The sequence below is a fragment of the Schistocerca serialis genome, chromosome 5 (assembly GCF_023864345.2).
Source record: "Schistocerca serialis cubense isolate TAMUIC-IGC-003099 chromosome 5, iqSchSeri2.2, whole genome shotgun sequence".
NCBI lineage: Eukaryota > Metazoa > Arthropoda > Insecta > Orthoptera > Acrididae > Schistocerca > Schistocerca serialis.
Window position 1 is genome coordinate 130,537,222 of NC_064642.1, and position 17,209 is coordinate 130,554,430.

A 17,209-nucleotide genomic window follows, 5' to 3' on the forward strand; every position below is an offset into this window, starting at 1 on the left:
GCGTTCCATACGTATCATAAAGACGAAAATACACAGATAAACAACACACACACAGGTTTCACAAAAAGCCTAATGACTAACGGGACAAGCGTGGGAAATTGGGGGTTTTTGGGTGGGGAGAAACTAAATATAAACAAATTTAGCCACCCACCGCCATACAAAACCACGCAAAACGACGAAAAAAACCGACATCACGAAACTCAACAAATACCACAAAAAACAATCTTATCTGGAATCGGACACTTCCTTTGACCTATATAGATCAACAGTAGCTCCCGATCCCATAAATTGGGATCGAACACTTCCCTTGACCTATAAAGCTCAACAGCATCTCCCGATCCCATCCCCCAATACAAAAATCAAAATACACCGCAAAACATAGCGAACAAACACTTCCCTTAACCTACATATATCTACAACAGCTCCCGATCCCATAAATTGGGATCGAACACTTCCCTTGACCTATATAGCTCAACAGCATCTCCCGATCCCATCCCCCAATACAAAAATCAAAATACACCGCAAAACATAGCGAACAAACACTTCCCTTAACCTACATATATCTACAACAGCTCCCGATCCCATAAACTGGGATCGAACACTTCCCTTGACCTATATAGCTCAACAGCATCTCCCGATCCCATCCCCCAATACAAAAATCAAAATACACCGCAAAACATAGCGAACAAACACTTCCCTTAACCTACATATATCTACAACAGCTCCCGATCCCATAAATTGGGATCGAACACTTCCCTTGACCTATATAGCTCAACAGCATCTCCCGATCCCATCCCCCAATACAAAAATCAAAATACACCGCAAAACATAGCGAACAAACACTTCCCTTAACCTACATATATCTACAACAGCTCCCGATCCCATAAATTGGGATCGAACACTTCCCTTGACCTATATAGCTCAACAGCATCTCCCGATCCCATCCTCCAATACAAAAATCAAAATACACCGCAAAACATAGCGAACAAACACTTCCCTTAACCTACATATATCTACAACAGCTCCCGATCCCATAAATTGGGATCGAACACTTCCCTTGACCTATATAGCTCAACAGCATCTCCCGATCCCATCTCCCATTACAAAAATCAACATACTCCACCAAACATTGAGATTGAACACTTCCCTCCAACTATATAGCTCAACAGCAGCTACCAATCCCATGACTTAGGATCAACCACTACCCTTGACCTATGTAACTCAAAAACATTTCCCAATACGAATACCAATACCAACCTTCACAGCCACAAATTTCTTTGAAACACTTCCCTATACCCCAATACACAACACATACGCCAAAAACAAAAGGGAACTTACCACACGAAAGTTCCAGCCCCACAAACTAGATTGGCCACCACAATCACACACACACACACACACACACACACACACACACACACACACACACACACACACACACAAAAACCAACGAAAAAATACTGAACCAAAAGAAAAACCCAACCCACCCACACCTCAACCCCCCCCCCCACAACCCCAAAATAAAAAACACACAAACAAAAACTAAATACAACATAAAAAACATCTCAATCACACACTACAACTCAACAAAAACTTCAACAAAATAGATCCTCCACAACTAAAACACAAAAACCAACACACTCCCCCTCCCCCCCCCCCACCTTAACAAACACTATACAACAAAATAAACCACCCACCCCACCCTGAACCACAGCCACCCACCCACCTACCCAGCCCCCCCTAACTAACCACTTTCGGCCTATACATTTTACCCACAGCCCTTAAAAAAACCCGAAAAACACAATAGCCCTCTGGGACACTCTTCCGCCAACAGAACTCCTCTAAATGAGACTGAAGGTTGGAAGAGCGCCTCTTCCCCCTCCCAAGAACTGACTTAACCACCCCCCACATCCCCTCTATTGTATTAGTACAAGCCCCTGTATCATAATTCTTAAACTCTAAACTATGGTTCACTCCTAAATGATTAAATCCCCTCTCACCCAACCCCCTATAAGAAGAAAAAGCATCAGAAACTATTGTGGACCCCGACTCTATATATTCCTCAATTAACCCCACTAATTCAGCCTTCGACCTCCCTCCCACAACCCTAAAAACACATTCGAAACCCCCACCCCCCGGAACAACAGCCCCCCACACCCAAAGACCAGCCACAGACTTCCCCCTCCCATACTTCCTTTTCCCACCTCCACAACCACCCCATGCCCCCCGAACTTACCCCTGTACTTAATAAATTCCGAACACACTTCACGACAAAAGGAATACCAATCTAAAACAGTCCTCTCACTCACACCAGTCTCATGCGCACAAAAACTCTGTGGGGATCTATAACAAAAATAATATGTAACAAGCACAATCTCACGCATGCCCAATCTAGACTTCTCGAACCAGGTACCGCGCCGTATGGAACGCCATATGTCATCTTTACGACAGCGCCACATGTAACCGTCCCTGGTCCGAGAGGCAGGAACTTTAACCAATTTCATTGGTTCGCGGCACACACCGCACTTCACAACTTCGGCAATTAAGTCAAATAGCTGAAGAAATTTGATCAGCTCTATAGCTGTCTCCCCCATCATAGCCCTCAACCGAGCACTATTAATCCGGTCTTTCATATCCATTCCTGAACAAAAAATCACAACCGAATACACTTAATAACAGACTCACCCAACGTACAGCAATCATGATTACATTAACCATCACACAAAACCGTTAACTCACTAATATAAATTCCTCTTCAAAATGACGCACGCAGCACTCACCACTGAGCAACAGTAAACTGAGCCCAACACACCAAACAAACGAAAACCATGAACATACCACCAGAGGGCACAACAAACAACAACACGACATCTACAAACACGCCACACTCACAAACCAAACTCCGCGCCGTAGTGACGTCACACACCACAACACCCTTAGGTCACGGGTCAAAGCCGACGCGTGAGATCGGATCTTTCTGTTGACCCTCCTATTTTTATGAAGGCTGCTGTGGCACTGAATCTAAAGTTTTTCAAATATCTAGAAAGGCTGAATCTTTCGGGTGACTTCTATCCACATAATTTAAGATATATATCATGTGAATAATGCAACGTAGGTATTAAGGAAGTACTGTGTTTTCAAAATTCACACTAGTTACCACAGGGAAGATTACACGTTTGAGAAAGATAATAATGCAGCAACACAAAAATCACTGCAAAATAAAATGAACACTATTGTTTCCACTTCAAAATGGTTCTTTGGGAACATAAATATGTGGATTACCACTGTTGATTCAGTTGGCAATAAGGTACTCACTTTCCGGAAGAACACGCCTGAAACAAAAAATGAAACAATTATGTAAAAAATTATACATTGTCAAATAGAAAGTATGGCACTATAATGCTAAGTATCACAACATGATCTATTTGATTGTATTTATTTATAATATCCATCCTATCAAACAGAGTACTTTAAAATAAACTTATAATAAAATGCTCCTCACATTTACCATTAACACATGTCTTGGCAAAAATGTGCTTTTGGAAGTAACTGTTTACACAAATACTGTAGCATAATCTATTCCAGGGAGCAATAACATATTTCATTTTGATAATTTTCTGTTTAGAATTATCATCACATTGAAAACTTCTTTGCATATTAAAACTGACAACGGTTATAACCAATCCAACCAAAAAATTCAAAAACACTAAATAACACCAAAAAGGCAAAAAATAATGTACAGAAAATAAATTGGGGAAGGAAAAGTATAAAAAAAATATACAGCTAATAAGAATTCCTGTTAGACTGTGTAACTACAATAATTCTGTAATCATTAGCCCATAATATATAAGTAAGGACAATATGAGATCGTTTTAACAAGAAGAATGTTTGTTTTTATTAGGAACCAGACAAGTAGCTAGAATGTGTGCAATTCACACTGTAAGATCAAATTTTCGGGACAACTGAATTCAGCAATAATGGATGCTGACTTCAGCCTGTCACAATGTTGATATGTCATGTGACAACATATGTGCACAAAAAGACAGAACAGCACACAGAAAATATTTCTAAAAATGGCCCTGAGCACTATGGTACTTAACAGCCGAAGTCATCAGTCCCCTAGAACTTAGAACTACTTAAACCTAACAAACCTAAGGACATCACACACATCCATGCATGAGGGGGATTCGAACCTGCGGCCGTAGCGGTCGCACGATTCCAGACTGAAGCGCCTAGAACCGCTCGGCCACAGCGGCCGGCTCTGTTGACAATAGGAGAAGATGCTTTATTCTTGAGATTAAGAGAAAACAAATTCCAGTGGAAGTTATGTATTCCACAAACAGTGGAAAATGATTTAATATGGTTTATCTGTAAAGGATATGGACATTTAGGAATATGTAAGTGTATCCAACATACGAATTAATTTTATTATTTTAAAAATCTACTGACTATTAGTTTTTGAAATGTAGGTTGTGGTGACACACTAATCTGTGATGTAGCCCCTAGGAATAAATTAGGTTGGAAGGTGACTAAAATAAGTGATTCACTTAAGATTTAGTAATGCCAACAAAGGTTAATATGAAATCTTATCCCGAGGTCGAAGTTGGGTTGGGAGCTGGCAAAGCACTATTGAATGCTTCAGACTATAAGCGTCCTATACTCATGAAAAAAACAAACGCATTATTGAATGGGCCACCACATTACCATTCTTAAAAACTGAGCGGGTCGACAGAAGCGTCCGATCCAACGCGTCGGCTTTGACCCGTGACGTAAGGGTGTTGTCGTGTGTGACGTCATGACGGCGCGGAGTTTAGTTTGAGTGTGGCTGTCTCCAGTTCTGTTTTATCTTATTTTATTTACTTTTCTGATCTGTTCGTTCTATCTCGTGAGATTTTTGTTTTTTAATTTAAAAACACTTATTACTTATTTTCATTATCTGTTTCCTCGAATTTCTGTTTTAGTTTATTATATTTATCTTTCTGATCTGTTCCTTCTATCCCGTGAGATTTTTTTTTTTTAAAAAAAGACAAAAAACACTAATCAGCTACTGAAGCATCTTTATCTTCTATGGGTTGCAGGGGTTACGACCCCTGGGGAGGTGGGTCGGTATTCATGCATGGCTGTCTTCACTTACACGTTGTAGCTACGCAAGGCGTCTAAATTTGTTTATATTTAGTTTGCCCCCCACCCACAACACCCCATTTCCCGCGCTTGTCCCGTTAGTGTCATTAGGCTTCTAGTGGAAAGTGTGTGTGTTTGTTTTTGTTTCCGCCATATTTGTGATGTCAAGGGTCGAAGCAGACGGGTGGGATCGGACGCTTCCGTATTTCCAACTGAGCTTAATAGTGGAAACAATATAATTAAACTTAAGGAAATGGCTTGTCAGCAAGTAAAAATATTGCTTAGTTTCTGATGAGTATGAACAAAGACACCTGAATGCACATGCCAACCTAATACTGTACTTATAATAGGTCATGAAAATACTGGGAATCAAAGTAATTCTCCAGACATTACTCCGTTCCCAAAAATATTCATTCCCAGCAAGAGAATGGTACTGAAATGATATTTAGTACAGATCACTTTCACTGATCAACTTATAGGAAATAGTAGCAATCCGTCATATTTGAGTGAATTAAAAATTCAATTCAATAGTGGTACTTACACAGAATGTGTCATTCATCAAATCAATAAATACAAAATGAAATATTCAAATTATCAAAACACATTGACCTTCATTTATAGAAAACCTGTCTTTGTTTGTGCAATCTTCTTAGAGATTCCGGCGTCACACGTCATTTTGAAGCTAAGGGATTTAGTGAGCTTGGATTGCCTTAGGACAACATACTTTGGACTATTCCAGTCACACATACTGGCAATCAAAGTAATTCTGATTGTATGGGGATAGCGATCTCACATCCAAGACTACTTTAAAGATACAAAAAAAGTTCTATGCATAATGTGTGAAATAGGACACATGGAGGACTGTCGTCCTCTTTTCTTTCCAGACTCAGAATACTAACAATTATAAATTTATACTCTGTGTCCGTGTTAAAAATAATATTTCAGAATTTGCTGCTAGGGAAGAAACTCACGAACACAACACCAAAGCTAAGGCTAATTTAGATATACCAAGGCACTGGTTAGCAAGAACTGGAAATTCTCGCAAAGTGAACCTACTCAAATTTTCCAACAAATCACCGGGCTAAAATTTTCTAAAAATTTTTAACATTAAATGGTACAGCTAGCTATTAGATCACCCATTTTATGATATTAAAAATTTTCTGAGATGCCTGAGGAGGATATTAGCATTTAATAAATTTTCCCCTAATCTGCTGTATCATTATGTGGCATGTTTATGTTTTGTATAATTATGCTTCTAGCCCTATGTTATGTATAATTGCATCTTCTATAATATAGGTTATCCAATTATTACTGTGCAGATTTTTACCATACTACATCATAGCATAACTTCATGGACACTAGCTCTAAGAAATCATCCTGTACTGTATTTTATTACTATAGTGTTTAATATGTGTACTGCAATTATTATATATACATATCTGTTACTACAACTTAATACAACAATGACAAAGTCTGCTGTAAAATAATCAATGGTAATAAAAATTTTCGATTCTTGTCCAATCACCATTAACTTACCAAAAGCTTCAATATTAATTTCTCAACGTTTAGCAATAACTTTGCAGACTAATCATGCATGTGGTTAATAAATACCGTCGCGACTGGTGGATACTGTGTATTTTGAGAATCTATAGAAATTAAACCGAAACATTCTTTGCAACATGACGACGGATTTTTAAATGAAGTTATCTTGCAAAATCTCTGAATGATTTCCTGCAAAAAGACCTCTAACCAAAATTGGAAATATGGTGCAGATATTGCATACATCTGTATGAAGCAGTTGGCACTTTATTAAAATACAGGTTGCGAAACTCGTTTCAGTAAAAATGGTGGCCTTATACAAAGTGGAATCAACCCGTGCACTATCCCCAAATTCTTTTAAATATTATATGGGTACATAATTATTGAACTGAAAATATCACACGCTTAATTTCAGCAAAGTTTTCTCTGTGTGTGATAAATAATTTCAGCACAGATGATGCTGAAAAACTAGTATAACTTGAGTAGCTATACTTTTATTTACGATTCTGTGCAACTCTAGTCTTAGTTGCAAAGATTCAATGTGGTACTGTATGGAATAAGTATAAAATCAGTTGCGCCCTTTCCATTAGGCTTTGAAAATAATGGGAAGAAAAGAAACTGCAATTAAAAATAACCTATACTATCCACACTTTGGGTACCTTTGCTCTGTCATATTATGATGTAGATGATTAAGCCAGAACTGCCTACTCCCTCTAAACAAGGCAAGAACTTTCTAAAACGCAATAGCATAAGGTGATTCAGTGGATGTATCAGTTAAGGAATATTATGGTCTCAGAACGCATACCACTCAACCAACTATCTACATTTAGTTAAAGTATCAAAATTAGTAGTGTAAAGTTTTCCACCAATGGTCTATGAGAATTTATCTAGCGATTATTTCACACACCTTGAACTCTCCCAAAAACTTCGAAATCCACGGAAACCATATCCTTTAGTTGTGCACTCATTTTTGTATGCGATACTTGATTTCCACACACTACCTTACGTACCAACACCAACGTATACCTCCCGAAACTCACTATCAAACATCCGGCGAAAACTGTTGCTACGAGCCGTCTCATTTGTTTTCCAAAGATATTATTAAAAAAAACTAATATTGCCAAAGATACAACTAGAACGATGAACTTTAATTTCGGCATTACGTTTTTTTTTTCTTAATCTAATCCATGATTTCACTGCAATGTACTTACTCCCTGTTACGTGAAAAATACGTGAAAGTCGATGTTATTCATCACATTTTGTAAATAAAGGTTTAAAAATTTATTTTTGTCAGTAGTCCCTACCCTTGATAATTGAGTTTAGGCCACTAGATAACAGATAGCGCTGTAGAGCGCTCCACGCTATCGTGACAGGTATGGCAAGATCGGAACAAAATATACATCTAGCAGAACGCTTTCACATTCGGTAGTCGGCGACGCGATGGCAACAAAAATCGTAGTTGTGCGTAACACTCGGTGCTGATCACTTCTTCCAAATCACAGTTTTGAGTTTAGTCACATTGATATCTGAAATTAAAGTTATGTTAGTTACAATGAGTGCGTTCCTTGTGTCAATGGTTGAACTGTCAAACATATTTTCAGTTTTAGCACTTTTGATATGTTTTTGTGCTACGATTTTATTTATAATGAGGTGAGTAAGACATTTTATACTTATCTTACTGAATTTTGCTATTTGTCCTTAGCTCAAGTTTATAAGATTTTCTAAAGTTAACTTTCATAATTTTTTACGTTTACCGAGCGCATTCTTCTAATATATCAAATTATTTTGTTTTTTATTATTCTTACAAATGTTATTTCTCATGTGTGGGGTGCCTAGCCTGCTCTTGTTACGGCGTGACATTCTTAGTTGATGTAAACAAATAGTAGCTGAGCGCTAATAGTGAGACTGCCGGTGGCTGTAACAGTTATGGACTTTCATGCGATAACTTTTTATGAAATCTAATCCCTTTAAAGTTACGTTTAGTTAATATCTGGAACTTTAACATCAAATAATTAGTTCGCTATGCGATGTCAAAAACGGCGCCCCCATGGGATACTGGATTATGATTGCATCTTTTCAAACTGATGAGAAAGTAGTACGTTTTCCAATGTCTGTAAGGTACTGTTTCCACAGAGGGACATTGCAATACTATAAATAGTTGCTTAATAACTTGTACCTCCTGTAAAGCTAATGTTCACGTAGATGTAGTAAAACGTCAGCATGTGTGTGTAATACTGCATGGACTTTGAAATAGCGTCTAAAAAGGCAGACTGAGCAAATATTTTCGCAGTAAGTACTGTATACGTTTTAGAGAAGTTTTTGTTTCTAACTGAATCACTACAGGAGTCATTCTCCGTTCTGCTAGTGTGCTAAACCCTTAGTCTCACAATAACGCACTGTAATCTGGGATCCTCATATGATACTTACTTTTGTAAGCTCAATAAGTTGTTTAAATGTACGACCCCTATTCATGTTTACATGTAAGTTGGTTTCGTGTTTGTGTTTACTCACGCGCCTTTGGGTAATAGTCTATGTCGAAGCTAGTAGCAAAATAAAGAGCTTAATCTTTGCAAATGTTGATGTTCTTTACCTATATGCACACTCCGCAAACAACTGTGAAGTTCATGGCAGCTATTGGGGCTTTTCCCCGTTCAATGCACATATGAGCAAACCCCCTCTGCGCGTGACGTAATTAGTCTTGTTCTCACGATCCCTATGGGAGCGATATGGAACGAGTTGTTGTAAATTCCTAGTAATCATTTAAAGCAGGTTCCTGGAACTTTGAAAGTAGGCTTCCTCGAGATAGACGTAAACGAAGATAGTCTGCCAGTTCAGTTCTTTCAAGATCTCTGGGACACACTCCCGCAGGTCAAACAAACCTGTGACCATTCGTGTTTTCCTCCATATAATTTCATTACCTTCCGTGAGTCCTATGTAGTACGGTTTCCACACACTTCAGTAATATTCTAGGATTGGTAGCACAAGTGATGTTAGCAATTTCTATTGTAGACTGTTTTCCCCTGTCATTCCACCAATGTACCGAAGTCAGCCACCTGCTTTACGTACGACTGACCTGAGTTGCATTTCATGTCTCTACAAAGTTGACAATCTTTGCATCATTTTGAAATTTTATCAAGATATAACTAAATATTTGTGGATTTTCTTTCACATTGTACTTTATTATAGATACCTGCATCATCTGTAAAAGTCTAAGGTCGCTATTAATATCGTTAAGTCCATCAATGCAACATAATAGCAAGAGACCCAACACACTTCCCTGGGGTCCTTGGCTTTACGTCTGCATATGTTAATGTCTCTCCATCCAAGATAACGTGCTACGTCCACTCTACCAAGAAAACCTCAATCTACCAACAAATTTCGCTTGATAGTCCATACGGTCGTACTTTTGATAGTAAGCCTGGTGTGATACTGAGTTACAGATTTTTTTGGAAATGGAGAAATACTGCATCAACCTAACAGCCTTGCTCCATGGATTTCAGTATATCTTGTGAGAAGAGAGCAAGTCAGTTTTCACTTGATCGCGGTTTTCGGAATCCGCATTGGTTGGCATGGAGGTCATTCTGTTAGACATCCCACTATTTTTGACTTGAGTATGTTCTAAGTTTTACAACAGTTTCTTAGAACATACTCCAAGGTCAGACATAAGGGGATATCTTATACAAAATGACCTCCTCCGTGCCAACCAGCACTGATTCGAAAACTTCAGTAATGTGAAACCTGACGTCGCTCTTTTCTCACATGACATACTGAAACGCATGGATCAAAGCTGTTAGGATAATGGACGGTAGTTCTGCGGATGACATCTACTGTCCTCCTTGTAGAAGGGCGTGACCTGTGCCTTCTTCCGGCTACTCGGAACTTTCTTGTTCAAGGGATCTAAGATTATAGTTAACAGAGGGGCCAACTTAGTTGCAAATTGGTTTTAGATTTGATAGGGACTCCATCGGGCCATAGGACTTCGTACAGTTTTAACGATTTCACCTATTTCTCAGCCTCAATGTCACTAATATTCAGTTCACTCACATTTTCAGTGGTACGAGAATTAAATCGCGGCAGTACTCCTGCGTATTTGTTCATAAAGGAACATTTGAAAACAGGGTTAAGCACTTCTGCTTTTGTTTTGCTATCAACAATTTCGGTTAATTTTCTTTATGGAAGGTGGTTTTCAGGGTATAGGGTATTGTTTTGCCGCTTTCTGTCCCTCTGTTACGCCCACGTTTACATTGCCTCCATATAAGCCAGTTAAGTTATGACAAAATGGGGTTTTAACTATGGTGGTGGTGGTGGTGGTATCAGTATCAGTATCGATTGCCCTTCCGATACTGTTAGAAGTAATAGATGGTGCGTGACGGGGAGAGATTGCTTTCCTGTATGCATTTAATCTTATCTTTATAATGATGCAAAGCGAAGAGATCTGTCGTGACGCGAATTAGACAAGGCTGTGTTTCACGCCCGAGCAGGCTTCATATTGCAGCGTTAATATTGTCGCGAAATTGTGGCTAAGGGAAACATTCTGTGTAAATATGTACAAACAATTTTACAGATCGAATCGCCGAAGGTACTAGCTTGCACTGAAACGCAAAGTGAGAAAACAGTTTGATGGAAATGGTCCTGGTTTAACTACAAAGATGAAAACAGAGTATCGTGCGGAGCGTCATTGGAAACTTCAACGCACACTATTGAAACTTCCAACAGTGGATTGGACTTTCTGGAATGGATCCTTTTTTATTTATTTTTTTTTGTTTAAAAGATGTATCATCATCTTGGTCAAAAGAACCGAACATTATTCGCATTAAAACAAGTTGGCAAGTCATGGCGTGCAAAGCGTACCCAGCGTCTGAGCTAGAGGCAGTTAATACTCATTACGTAGAATGCAGAGGTATAAAGCAAACAAAGTAAAACTCTTTCAGTATTGATGGAAAAACTGTTCCTATTGATCACTATATATACTATGGTTACCATATTATATTTTATCTGTTAACTAACATGTAGTTAACTAAAAGACTATAGTTTGAGATTTGCACGTATTATACGCATTTTACTGTTAGGCAGGTAACGTTGAGATGCATGCGAGTACCTCCGTTGTCACTTTTTTCCTATATGTCGCGAGTTGAAGGTAACGTTGTTTCAGAACGCAGCCATTTGGCATTTTCAGTTGCAAGAAACGGTTGACCCTTAAAGTATCAACTGTATGTTCTCGCGTTCTTCAGACTAATACTAAATCGATGTTTGCCTATTTCACCGGACAGGATGCGAGGTCGGTATAAGAATTCTTTTTAAGGCTGTCTACAGGAGGCAACTCACATCGTTCTTTCATGCTTGCGTGCATGCATGCTTGTCGGAAGGTACATTGCATCGTAATTCGGAAAAACACAGGCACTGAAATTTCGTACATTAATTCTGGGTCAAATTTTTGAACTCATACTATGTATGTTGTACCCAAAACGAGGTTTTCAGGAAACACCTAGATTCAGCAGTACTTTCTACCAAGAACTGATAGACTGAGGGTACTAACTGATAGCACACTGGATAATGAAGCCAGCAGAGCAGTGTTGACTATTAACCACACGTATGTCGTTCCCCTCCCAGTCTTGCGATGGCAATATGGGAACGCCATTCGTATGCACCGGTCCTCGAACACAGGACTTCGCCTCACTGACGCAAGGATTCTGTGGAAGTTGCTATATTTCGAATTACCCGTTACAGGGCACCATTTATACTAACTGCGTTATCAAGTAGATACGCCTCACATTTTAATGTCACTTCAACAATTTTCTCATCTTTCTGCATTGATTTTCTTGTAGTCTTTGTATCACATAGGTATGTCTCGACTGATATTACTCCTTTTTTGTTCAGTCATAAGCGCAGCGCAAATGGAAAAAAAGGTGCCGTTCGAAGTAATGTGCTATAGCGAATCAAGATCTGAGGGGGGAGGAGGGGATTGAAGGACGTGACGAAAGTGCATCTTACAGGTTTGCCCTCTTCACATGGTCCACCTCGAATCTGCGCGTGAACAAGGACTGCCCACCTGCACTCTGTATGTCCTACAATCCCTCTACGGTCCTTCCGTGTTACTAACTCCATGTGGTATCTTTGGTGTATATTCAGGACCGGTTTGAGTCCCAAGCGATATAAGCCGCCGCCTGGGGGTGCCAAGCTGAGAGGAGCGCTAGAACTGTAAGATTTCTATGCAGAACGTTTCTCAAATTAGTAGCGGTCGCTTGGGACAACAAGCCGAGTGGCGCCCAAGAGCGAGATTTGTATACAGTGCGTATTACAACTAAAGGGTGTCCCATAAAGAATGCATTTTTTAAATTGAGCGCTTCTTCCTATTTGTCTGGTTGCCGAGCCTGAAATTTAAGCGACTCTCGTCTGTTGATAGTGAGATTACCGAGTTTCATTGTCAGCTACCATTGGGCTTATTATCAGCGATATACGATGGATCAACGCATCCACACATTTTGGAGGTGCGTTTAAAGTACGGTGAATGCTGTGTAGAGACCGTTCGAGGACTTTGGGCGCTTTTCGCCTACCAAAAATTACAGTGTCAACAGTGCAGACACTAGTAAGGAAATTTGGAGATATAGGATCGACAGTGAACATCAAATCACCTGGCCGTCCTCGTTCTTGTCGATCGGTAGAGAATGTTGCTGTCGTCAGTGGCCGCGCGGCTAGAGGGGCCATCTCGCAGATTGCGTGGCACATCCTCCCTCGGATGTGTGTGTGTGTGTGTGTGTGTGTGTGTGTGTGTGTGTGTGTGTGTGTGTGTTTTTCTTAGCATAAGATACTTTAAGTTAAAGAAGTGCGTAAATCAAGGAACCGATGACTTCAGCAGTTTGGTCCGTTAAGAATTCACACTTTTAAACATTTTTTGTCGTCAGTGAGAGCGTTGCCAAGAGTAATGAACTCGACCCACCACCGCTCTCAATTGTTAGGCATTCCTAGAAGCGGTTTGTATTGAATTATAAGAAAATATCAGCATGTGCATCTTTTTACGATCCAACTAACACAAGGGTTGAAGCCGGTGGACCATTTGAAGCGTCGAACATTTGCCGATTGCGTATTCACAGAACGAGAATTAGACAGTGATGATGGAAAAAAAAGAAAGAAAAATATCTTCAGTGACGAGCCATACTTCCAGCTTAATGGTTATGTGAATAAAGAAAACAGTCGGATTTGACGCACAGAAAACCTGTCACACGGCCATTGAAACAAGGCTGCTGAAAGAGATTCCCTGTTTGTATCATCTCTCGCAAGGCCTGCACCTCAACAGGTATGGGAAGGGGAGGTTGGCAAAACTTATAGGTGACAGCATAGGTGGGGGTGGTGGGATCACTCATGGGAAAATTCCGGTAGTTGTGGGTGTTAGAGCTGTACCTTTTTTAGATTGAAGTCAGCTGATAGGTATTCCTGCTTAAGGGAAGTCTCTCTAACAAAGAAACCACTCTCTACAAAGCTTGGGTATCCGATTAATGAGGGAATTAGTATATTTCATCAAAATATACAAGGTATTAGAGATAAAGTTAGTGAACTGCTTATAGATGTTGACTCTGAAATTATTGGTATATCTGAACATTTCTTAAATAAGGAGATAATTCAGAGGCTTCCTTTACCAGGATACAGGTTGGCTGGCAGCTTTTCTAGGAGCTCTTTGCGGTGTGGGGGAGTAGCCATGTATGTGAAAAACGGTATCCCATTTGAGTCAATTGATGTTTCAAAGTACTGCACTGAAAAGGTGTTTGAATGTTGTGCAGGTGTGGTTAAATTTAGTGGAGCTAAACTTCTTACTGTTGTTATTTATAGATCCCCAGACTCCGATTTCACAACATTTTTGCTAAAGCTAGAGGAGGTTCTTGGTTCACTTTATAGGAAATACAAAAAGTTAGTTATATGTGGTGACTTCAATATTAATTGTATAAGTGATTGTGCAAGGAAAAGGATGCTGGTAGACCTCCTTAATTCATATAATCTTATGCAAACCGTATTCTTTCCAACGAGAGTGCAAGGGAACAGTAGAACAACCATAGACAATATTTTTGTTCATTCGTCATTATTAGAAGGGCATTCTGTTAGCAAAAAGGTGAATGGCCTTTCAGATCATGATGCACAAATTTTAAGTCTAAAAGTTTTTTGTGCTGCAACACATGTTAAATATAGTTACCAACGTTTTAGGAAAGCTGATCCAGTTGCTGTACAGACTTTTGTAAACCTTATCAAGGAACAAGAGTGGCAAGATGTTTATAGTGCTGATACAGTAGACGATAAATATAATGCTTTCCTCAAGACTTTTCTCGTGCTCTTTGAAAGTTGCTTTCCGTTAGAACGTTCAAAACAGGGTACTAGCACAAACAGGCAGCCTGGGTGGCTGACTAAAGGGATAAGAATATCTTGTAGAACAAAGTGGCAATTATATCAAAACGTTAGAATCAGTCAAAATCTAAATGCAGCAGCCCATTACAAACAGTATTGTAAGGTGCTTAAAAAAGTTATTAGGAAGGCAAAAAGTATGTGGTATGCAGATAGAATAGCTAAGTCTCAGGATAAAATTAAAACCATATGGTCAGTCGTAAAGGAAGTGGCTGGTCTGCAGAGACAGGTCGAGAATATAGAATCAGTGCGTAGTGGGGATGTCCGTGTTACTGATAAGTCGCATATATGTACAGTACTTAATAATCACTTTCTGAATATAGCAGGTGAACTAAATAGAGACCTAGTCCCAACAGGGAATCATATAGCGCTCTTAGAAAAAAGTGTTCCGAGACTGTTACCTGAAATGCTCCTCCATGATACTGACAAGAGGGAGATTGAGTTAATAATTAAATCACTAAAGACCAAGAACTCTCATGGATATGACGGGGTATCTAGCAGAATACTGAAGTATTGTTCCACGTATGTTAGCTCAGTACTTAGCCATATCTGTAACTTTTCCTTTAGGAGTGGTCGGTTTCCTGACCGATTAAAGTACTCGGTAGTGAAGCCACTTTATAAAAAGGGAGACAGGGATATTGTTGACAATTATAGACCTATTTCTATGCCATCAGTGTTTGCTAAAGTTATTGAGAGGGTTGTATATACAAGGTTACTGCAGCATTTAAATTCACATAATTTGCTGTCAAATGTACAGTTTGGTTTTAGAAACGGTTTAACAACTGAAAATGCTATAGTCTCTTTTCTCTGTGAGGTTTTGGACGGATTAAATAAAAGGTTGCGAACGTTAGGTGTTTTCTTTGATTTAACGAAGGCTTTTGACTGTGTTGACCACAAAATATTACTGCAGAAGTTGGAACATTATGGAGTAAGGGGAGTAGCTTACAATTGGTTCGCCTCCTACTTTAAGAACAGAAAGCAGAAGGTAATCCTCCGCAATATTGAGAGTGGTAATGATGTTCAGTCCCAATGGGGCACTGTTAAATGGGGCGTTCCCCAAGGGTCGGTGCTGGGGCCACTGCTGTTCCTTATTTATGTAAATGATATGCCTTCTAGTATTACAGGTGATTCAAAAATATTTCTGTTTGCTGATGACACCACCTTGGTAGTGAAGGATCTTGTGTGTAATATTGAAACATTATCAAATAATGTAGTTCATGATATAAGTTCGTGGCTTGTGGAAAATAATTTGATGCTAAATCACAGTAAGACTCAGTTTTTACAGTTTCTAACCCACAATTCAACAAGAACTGACATTTTAATCAGACAGGATGGGCATGTTATAAGCGAGACGGAACAGTTCAAGTTCCTAGGCGTACAGATAGATAGTAAGCTGTTGTGGAAAGCCCATGTTCAGGATCTTGTTCAGAAACTAAATGCCGCTTTATTTACCATTAGAACAGTATCTGAAATAAGTGACATTTCAACACGAAAAGTAGTATACTTCGCATATTTTCATACGCTTATGTCATATGGTATTATTTTTTGGGGTAATTCTTCTGATTCAAAAAGGGTATTTTTGGCTCAAAAACGGGCTGTTCGAGCTATGTATGGTGTAAGTTCGAAAACCTCTTGTCGACCCCTATTCAATAGTCTGGGAATTTTGACATTGCCCTCACAGTATGTATTTTCTTTAATGTCGTTTGTTGTTAGCAATATTAGCTTATTCCCAAGAGTTAGCAGCTTTCACTCAGTTAATACTCGGCAGAAATCAAATCTGCGTGTGGAATGCACTTCCTTGACTCTTGTGCAGAAAGGAGTGCAGTATTCTGCTGCATCCATTTTCAATAAGCTACCACAAGAACTCAAAAATCTTAGCAGTAGCCCAAACACTTTTAAGTCTAAACTGAAGAGTTTCCTCATGGTTCACTCCTTCTATTCTGTCGAGGAGCTCCTGGAAGAGATACAAAATTAAGCAAATTCCAGTGTACATTTTTGATTTTCTTTATTTAAACTAACGACTTGTCGCCTGAATATGTTTCTTATATTTCATTTTATCTGTTTCTACAATCGTGTTATAATTTCATGTATTGACTCGTTCCATGACCATGGAGACTTCTCCTAAATGTGGTCCCACGGAACAATAAATAAATAAATAAAT

The 17,209-nt window shown here is 39.1% G+C and overlaps 2 protein-coding genes across 5 annotated transcripts in view; one reads left to right on the plus strand and one right to left on the minus strand.

The window, feature by feature from the left end:
- Positions 1-7,752, minus strand: part of LOC126481501 (acylphosphatase-2-like) — a 67,184-nt gene extending 59,432 nt beyond the window's left edge. For both annotated transcript variants that reach the window (XM_050105291.1, XM_050105292.1), the window contains exons 1-2: positions 7,568-7,752; positions 3,316-3,332 (exon numbers count right to left, since the gene is read on the minus strand). In XM_050105291.1, coding sequence (XP_049961248.1) covers positions 3,316-3,332; positions 7,568-7,742 — 192 coding nt within the window. In that variant the 5' untranslated portion in view covers positions 7,743-7,752. The remainder of the gene's footprint in view (positions 1-3,315; positions 3,333-7,567) is intronic.
- A 275-nt stretch (positions 7,753-8,027) lies between these two features.
- LOC126481500 (cell growth regulator with RING finger domain protein 1-like) overlaps positions 8,028-17,209 on the plus strand; it is a 391,341-nt gene continuing 382,159 nt past the window's right edge. Inside the window, exon 1 of one of the 3 annotated variants that reach the window (XM_050105288.1) lies at positions 8,028-8,310. In XM_050105288.1, coding sequence (XP_049961245.1) covers positions 8,201-8,310 — 110 coding nt within the window. In that variant the 5' untranslated portion in view covers positions 8,028-8,200. The remainder of the gene's footprint in view (positions 8,311-17,209) is intronic. The other 2 variants (XM_050105289.1, XM_050105290.1) reach the window with 2 other exon arrangements.